Source organism: Nasonia vitripennis, assembly GCF_009193385.2.
Source record: "Nasonia vitripennis strain AsymCx chromosome 2 unlocalized genomic scaffold, Nvit_psr_1.1 chr2_random0007, whole genome shotgun sequence".
Classification (NCBI taxonomy): domain Eukaryota; kingdom Metazoa; phylum Arthropoda; class Insecta; order Hymenoptera; family Pteromalidae; genus Nasonia; species Nasonia vitripennis.
The window spans coordinates 2,025,936-2,034,782 of record NW_022279614.1 but is presented as its reverse complement, the minus strand read 5'-3'; the positions used below and the strand labels follow the sequence as shown (position 1 = coordinate 2,034,782).

The window sequence follows — 8,847 nt, the reverse complement described above, 5'->3', positions numbered from 1 at the left end:
TATGATCTTTCGATACTTTGGCCAATCTTCGTCTCTTGGCCTTCATTATTATAGATAGCCTCCAAACCGTTTTGACTTACGTGTGTACTCGCATTGATTGAGGTAGCCTGCAGAGATTTACTATAGATATCCGTACGATCAATCGTAATATTGGATATAGCCTGTAATATTTTACTATAAGCATCTGTACAATTTATTGCATTATCGGAGATAGCCTGTGAAGTTTTACTATAGACATTCGTACTCTTGATTGCATTATCGGAGATAGCCTGTAAAGTTTTACTAAAGGCATCCGTGCTATTAACCGCGTTATCTTAGATAGCCTGCGAGTTTTTGCTGTAGACATCCGTGTTATAAACTGCGTTATCTAAGATAGCCTACGAGGTTTTACCATAGACATCCGTTACACGAGTTGTATCATTACAGTTAGACATTGTTTCTATGCGCTTTGAGGTCTCAGTACGTTTTTTTTAGATAGCCTACTAAACCGCAGTCGTGACAAAATATTTTTGGTGGATTGCATGTTGGACAGTTAGTAAATTTCACGCCTGTTTTCCGCATTTGTAACAAACAATATGTTTAGGATTCGTGCCACCTTGCGAAAAATGTCCCGGCCTTCCGCAGTTATAACGAATAGTTTGTACCTGGCCTGCTGTTCTATTTGCAATCTGATTTTGCTGTCACGTCATGTTGTTGTAACATTTATCCCCGCGGTAACCCACGGCATATAAGCCTTCGTCCTCTGGCGGCATTACATCGGCGAGATATAAGCCGATATCGCTTTTAGATTGTTGATCATCACTCTCAACCAAGCATAAGTTTGCTAACGTCTGTCGTATAGGTCGCGTTGGACGCTGGTCTTTGTATGCTAAGTCCGGTAAGAGGAAATAAAAGATAGGATAAACAACCTAAAAAGGCAGCGTGGCCGAAAGTCGTCACAAGAAAGTCAACGAAGAAGAAGAAAAAAGCAAGCAAAGAGGATAAAAGTGTCCCCGGCGTTACAAACCAGAATAGGACCAGCAAGAATGGACCGAAGCAGGCAAGACCCCTCAGACCGGATGCTTTAATCATCAAGGCTGCAAAAGAAAAGAGCTATGCAGACATTTTGTCAAAAATAAAAGCGGCTCTGTCACTCAACAAGATGGGAAACAGCGTAAATAAAATACGCAGAATGGTTTCAGGAGATCTTCTTATAAAGAACAATAAAAGCACTACAGCAAAAAGAAACCATTAAAGTGAGAGATCTGGATATGCTTACCTCAAAAGAGAAGGTACTAGAAGCACTACAGAAGGAAATTGGCAAAGAGAACATCATAGAAGACTCTACGATGAGATCTCCTCGAAAAACGTACGGTGACACACAGATTGCAGTAATGCGGGTACCAGCTCAGATACCGGCTAAGATCACAAAGCTACAGAAGATCAGAACAGGATGGGTCGACTGTAGGACCCGGGTAGCTAACCGCAAAAACAAGCCACTTTGGTGTTATAAATGCCAAGGTTTTAGCCATATCAGTAAAAACTGCACAATAACTGGAGATAGAAGTAAGCTTCGCCTTAAGAGTAAAAAAGATAGGTACAAAGCGAAGGAGTGTCAAAACCAACCTAACTGTGTACTCTGCAAAGAAGGAACCGGTGGAAAGAGTGACCACGCAGCTGGTAGCTACGTATGCCCAGTTTACCGAGCTGCAGTAGAAGCCACTGACAGACGAAGGAAATGAAAATAGTGCAGTTAAATATAAATAACTGCAGAACTGCACAGGACCTACTGAGCCAGTATGTCCGTGAGACAGAGATCGACATAGCTATCGTCTGTGAACAATACAGAGACCTAGACAAACCATCATGGGATATGGACAGTACTGGTTAAGCGGCGATATGGGCATGCAGAGACGCCGCTTTCCAGGAAAAAATGACAAGATGTAAGGAAGGATTCGTACGCGCTAAGGTCGCAGGCGTACAAATAGCTGCTATGCTTCTCCTAACGTGCTGATAGAATAATTCAGACAAATGTTTGACCGGCTAGTGCAGGATGCTGTAGAAAGAAAACTGGTAGTGATAGCAGGCGATTTCAACGGCTGAGCAGTAGAGTGGGGCAGCGAAAGGACGAACGAAAAAGGACGAGCGCTATTAGAAGCATTCGACCTTCTTGACTTGATCTTAGTTAATCAGATCATGTTCTTACACATTTTAAAGAGGTCCATCATAGATCTCACGTTTGTTAGTAGCTGCCTGATTTGCTTAGTAAGATCGTGGACAGTAAGCGATTATTACACAAATAGTGACCACAAAGCGATAATAATCGAGATAGGAATATCAAAACGGAAATCCAACGGAAGTGCAACGACGAAAAAAGTCGGTTGGAAAACGAAGGATTATGATAAGGAGACATTTCTGCTGGCTTTAGAAGAAATACAGCTATTTGGATCTGTGAATGATAAGGTCAAGCAGGTAATAGGTAATCAGAATTGCATTGCGGGTCGCTTCTACCTACCGAATAGTATCAGAAGATGCAGTGTGAGTTATTTTAAGTATGCCGCCTATTGATCTTCTAGCAACAGAACGAAAGAATATATATGAAGAAAGCCGGCGTGATGACAATACTCAAAAGGAAGTTTGGAAATCCGCGAAGGAACAAACCCTAGCTGAGTGGCAAATACGATGAGACTACAGTGGAAAAGGGCGATGGACGCACCGCCTCATACCACGTATTGTTGGCTTGACCAATAGACGATACAGGGAAGTGAATCACTACCTTACGCAGTTTTTGAGTGGACATGGTTGCTTTTGAGCCTACCTACACTGCTTTAAGATAGAGGACAATCTAAATTGCCCAGTATGTTTGGAAGCAAACGAAGATGCGGAGCATGTCTTCTGTGACTGTTCGCGATACGAAATGGTACGAGAAGAACTCGAGTGTTACCTTTAGATTAGCGTGACCCCTGAGTCAATGATGACTGGTCGATGTTGCTCGAAACAGACGACCGGACGATGCTGCAGGAAGCGGACGGCTGGACGATGCAGAATGAAAAAGACGGCAGGACAATGCAGAATGAAGAAGACGAGTTTGATCCTGAACTCCTAATCACCTTGGTGGATAAGGGATGTATGGAAATGTCAAACTTCAAAGAAGAAGCATAAAAAGGCTAGTTAACGGGCTCCACGGAAGTATTGTTCAACGATAGTACCTGCGGGGATCCGGTGTCGGAGGGCCACTTGTGCAGAACTTGCTCTGCCTAAGCCACATAAAAAAGAAAAAAAAAACACACATATCCATACGGACATTTTCTAAAAACACTTGATTTGACCTTCTAACACACTAAAAAGTATTTTCTATAAGTTTTGACGAAACTCAAAATTTTACTATTAGAAAGCTTTCTCTAGAAGGAAGCAAAATTTCAATTCAATTTGGAGGAATTTGAATAAATTGAACCAAAAATGACATTTCTGATTGAAAATTAAGCAAATTAATATTATGTAGATGTAGATGTAGGTAAATAAATACAATGATGTTAAACAAGACTAGCCAAAAAAAACTGCATTTCTCCACCTGGATATCAATTATATTTTTGTGGATGCATTCGTTTAGTATAGCTGCAGATAATAAATACCTAAATATTGTTTCGATACTTCAGTAATAGACTGTTTTACGTTTCCTGTTACACAACGAACACAATGACCCTCTATAAAGTCATTGTAGACTTTCATTTTTTTCAAACGACTGTTTTTTTGTGTTAAAATCCCTGCTTTCCAGATCACAATCGACGTATTGGTCCAAATAGAGAACGTTTTGCGTAGATGAACCGTAGTCGACTGCCCAAGGCTCTCTCATATGATTGCTACACTTGCCTTACTTGCATCGTTTAGGTTGGCTTCTCCCTCGGTCATGCGACGTTAAATCTGGACCTAGAAGCTGACGCCGGTCAAGTAAGCTGCTTCTGCAACAGCACACTTAAAGTGAAATGATCTACAACACATATTTGCTTATTAATATTGCTGATTACGTGATTTGGAGCGGAGAATTCGTGCGTGGATATAAGCATAGACGAAAATAATCCTCGGATTCACACTTAAACTACGTTAATTTGAAACGTGCCATTACATACTTTATTTATTAGTGTATTTAGAATCTCATCTTGCAAAGTATCGTGATTACACGTTAGTTTAATTGGACATAAAAAATGTTATCAACATCTAATTTATCGTTATTTAGAGTACTTTAACATTAAATTATTATGCTTTAGACTTATTCAATTCTTTCCGGCACTGTGTTAGTATCAAGGGTAATATTTGAAGTAGCTATCACAATAAGAAAAGTAGAAGCTGACATTTAGGTGTGCAAGTTTAAATATATTCTATTGCAATGCTTTCGATAATGCTTAAATGAACAATAGTCTAATACAGGTTTGAATAGAATTTTCTAAATACAATTTTTTTTTAAGTATAACTTAAAGAATTTACTTTCATCAATAATTATACATTTTGTTTTATTAGTTCACTTTTTCAAAAGTGTAATATGTCTTTCCTTTCCATGGATATTGTTTTTCTGCCTAAAACAATAAACAATATTATATAATAATAAGTTTAATTTTTACGATCAAATCTAATGTGTTTACTTACAACGGGCTGAAACATTGGAATGTAGTCGGATAAGTAGCATGCGCCAAAGAGAGTTCCAAAAATAAGTAAGAAACTAGTCACCATAACTTTATTTGAATATCGATCAGAAGCACCAGCATCATAACGATCTTCACCAAGTATGTTTATATCAATATGAACCTGCAATTATTTAATAAGCAATTATGACAATGAAAAAAAACCGCTGCCAATTCTTTGGCACGTAGCTTCCTCCAACTAAATTTATAGTTTGAACAGATAAAATATTGTTCTAATATACAGTATATTAATTCTGTATTAAAATATTTTTAATCTTAGTTATTTTACTGAAGAAATTTTATTAGCGAAAGACTATGGTAATTATCAAGATCTGATGAAAATCTTTAAAATAGGGAAAGGGTGACACTTACAGGGGTGGGGTGATATTTACAGTGTGTGAGCCCATTAATACGAACTGTATAAAAGAAGTGTATCAAACATTAGTAAGTGGCTCGCAACTACCTTGCCACCGCGCTGACTAGCTGTTAAACGGACGCCATTTCCGCCCATCACTCGTCACAGTATCAAATCATATAATATCCATGAAAAAATTTGAACCTCAACATTATTAATACCATAGGATTCTCGTAATCTCATAAAAAATTCATTTTCTTAAAACATTCTGAACTTTAGTCAGCTAGTTATAAGGTTTAATAAAAATAGTAATTTTTAGTTATACAGGGTATACAGGATGAGAGAAAAAGAATTCGAATCTTAATATATTTTAAACTAATCGGTTATATAAGCTGCAAAAAGTATTTAGCCGAGGCAAGCAATAGACCTATCTTTTCCCAAAATTTTAACACAATTTTAGCCTTTTTTACTTCCGTAATCGTCCGATATAGAAAACCCATTTTTTTGGTTTTCGATTTTTAGCTCGAAAACAAGTCGCCTAAGGCTTAAAATTTTTAGAACAAATAGATATTATCGTTTTTTATTGTCATAAATTTTTTTCATAACGTTTGAGAATTAAGTTTTAGAGATATTATTATTATTTTTTTAATAATATCTCTATTTTTATCAAATCCTTTTTAATAATAATCGAACAGAGCTGGAAAATCTTGCGGGAAAATGTAGGCAATTTAATGCTTTCTTAGAAACTAATTGCTAAATTTATTGTATGCATCATATCTTTAAGAAAAGGAAATATGCTTTTTCAAAAACTGAAAAATGGCCGTAAAATAGTCAGAGTAATAAAAAAAATTCCTATATCTAAAATCAAAAAGTATACATGCATGCCAAATTTTATTACGATCGGTCACGTGCTTCTAGAATTTTGACACTATACATACTTATATACGTGCACACATACGCAGATAATTTTACTTCCCTGCCCGATGCAGAGGAACGTAGTAGCTAGAATTGAGTATCACCAAGTGCTCCTTAGACCGATGCTGAGGAATGTACACTGAGGAAAAATCATGGACTCGTTGCTGGTGAGTCCCCCATGGAGTATATCCTGCGCGAGCAGCCTGGAGTAATTCCAAGTGCTGCCGCCTGGACTGCGACTGGCGCTACGGAAAAATTGCAGGCGCTCTCTCCCGCCAATAATTCCATGGCGTAACCCCAATTATCGCGACAGGCGCCTTGGAATTTACGGACCACGTGCATGCACGCGTGACAGTACTATGCCTTTAGATTGTTTGCAGGTTTTTCGCAAAATTTTGTGCATGAGATAAGACGGAGGAAAAAGCAGATTTTCATTCAATTAATCCCATCAACTGCTGCTAAATTATTAAATTAGCTCAGACTAAGAAAAGAGATACAACAACAAACAACCCAAAATTGCTTTTTCGCACAAACTTTTTTATTAAAAGACCTACAAAAATTAAAAAAATACTGGCTAATTCTTCATCAAAGCAAGATAAAAGAAGGTTTCTATAATATTTTTTGTTAACCTAATAGTTTTTCAATTAAAAATCTGACAAATTTTGATTTTTCCAAGTTTGCATGATTTTTAATTGAAAATCTATTAGGTTTACAGAAAATATTATAGGTACCTTTTTTTATCTTGCTTTGATGAAGAATCAGCCAGTATTTTTTTTATTTCTGTGGGTCTCTAAATAAAAAAGTTGAAATTTGGACCAAATCACCGATAGAAGCAAAATTTTGAGGAACTCCTCTAAACATTAGTTTATTTAATCTATACACTTGCAAATGCATGACAAAGTTATATTTCAAATATATTGGATACAATCTCAACTTTGTGGAGGTTATACTATGCATATAAATTAATACTTGAGAATTTATGAACTTTCATAACAAGGAAGACACAAGATTCCAACTAAACCATATATTCCAATTTTCTTCGAGTAAAAACATCTATCTATAACTGACATGAATAAGATATTTGTTATTAAAGTTCATTCAATTAACTTAAAGTTTTTGATCAGGTCACAAACTCACTGATGAGATTTGTATCCTAGCAGTACGAGCGCCCGCAACTATTCCATGAGCCTGTCCCGATAATTGCGGATGGCTCTATGGAAATATTGCTTGGACTTCGTTCAATAAGTCTCGTGCCCGTGAAAAGGGTTACAAATATGTATGGACCCGCGATGATAATATTCTTGTACGCAAGAACGACACGTCGGATATTATCAATATCGTTACTAGCCGCGATCTTGAGCTTTTGTCTTGACAGCTAGCACCTCCCTCTGTCAACACCAGCGATTCTAGCCAACTTGTAAACAAAAATGAGCCTTCCATACGCATACATGGTCTGTTACGGATTGCTCATATCAACGCGAACTCAATTAAAGGGCATTTAAATGAAATTGAAATTTTTCTTCGTGACAAACATGTCTATCCTAACAATATCAGAATCCTGGTTAACGCCCTTACACGAGTCTGCTGCGTTTGATATTCAAGGCTTTAATCTTATACGCAACGACAGAGGCCTAGAATCCATAAGAATTCGCGGAGTAGCGACCACATACATTCAAGGCAGCGGTGTAGTCTGCTACATTCGTGACGATCTTCGTTCTTCTATTATAGAATCCCCACAAATAGTCTACATAAACGACACAGAATTCCTCCTGATTAATATCGAGTACTCTCCGAAACTGTTACTTGCGGTAGCGTATCGTCGTCCTAAAGGTCGATCCCTCTCCAATTTCTTTGCTATTCTTGAGGATAACATTCATCGTTTCAGTAACTTGGTACTAGCCGGTGACCTTAACTCTGACTTATTGTCAGATGGCTTTTATGGCACACACTTGCGTGGCCTCATCCGAGAGCACTCTCTTTTCCTCGTTCCATTCGGAGCAATTCACCAACAAGAAGGCTCGGACACGTGACTGAATGTTATAATTACCGATTCAGCCGATAAAGTCGTCTATTATGAAAAATCTTCTGCTCCATTTATAAATGGTCATGATTTCCTCATTATCGACTTCCTATTCGATATACCTCCTAAAAAGGAAGTCGAGCTCGTTTCACGCGATTTTCGCACATTCTGTCGCACTTCCTTTGTCAACGCCCTTGCACTAAATCCGGGCTGCGACATGACTACTTAGACAGGAAGCTAGAAAGCTTTCTATTAACCGCTATCAACCTGCTCGACATACATGCACCGTTCACCACACGCAAGCTCAATCGTCGCCCAGCTCCCTGGTTCACACCTGAGCTTAGGGCAAAATGCAAAGACCGGGATCGGTTATGCAAGCATGCGAAGCGAACGGGAAACCCGATTTTATACCAGGAGTACCGTCTGACAAGGCGGCAAGTCAAAACTGACATCAGGAAAGCTCGAAATGATTATTTATCTCATAACTGCCTTGACCGTTCTAAGTGTTGGACTCTCCTACGTAGGGTCGGCCTAATACGTGGCAAATCCAAGTCCCCCTTGCACTTTTTCACCAAAGACGAATTAATGGAATTCTACTCGTCAGTCACGTGCGTACACCCGTCCTGTTCCGAGGATTCCCTAAAAAGGTTATGTGATTCCACATTCGACATTCCGGACACCACTGAGAAATTTAGTTTTAGACAACTCGATAACATTGAAGTCTTGCAAATGATGCAGCAGTGCCTCCCTAAAGCTAGAAACCGAGGCTGTGACGGTCTCTCTTTATCTTACTTTAAAGACATCTTGCCGAAGGTCGCCCCTTTCTTTACTGATTTGTTCAACCTCTCAATAAATAAGTGCTGCTACCCGAACATCTGGAAAAGGTCCGTGATTGTACCTCA

General features: G+C 38.4%; 1 protein-coding gene across 1 annotated transcript in view; it reads right to left on the bottom strand.

Moving 5' to 3' along the window:
• Positions 1-4,329: 4,329 nt before the first annotated feature.
• Ndufb8 (NADH dehydrogenase (ubiquinone) 1 beta subcomplex, 8, 19kDa) overlaps positions 4,330-8,847 on the bottom strand; it is a 62,915-nt gene continuing 58,397 nt past the window's right edge. Inside the window, 2 exon segments of the mRNA NM_001167978.1 lie at positions 4,330-4,550; positions 4,621-4,779. Coding sequence (NP_001161450.1) covers positions 4,491-4,550; positions 4,621-4,779 — 219 coding nt within the window. The 3' untranslated portion in view covers positions 4,330-4,490.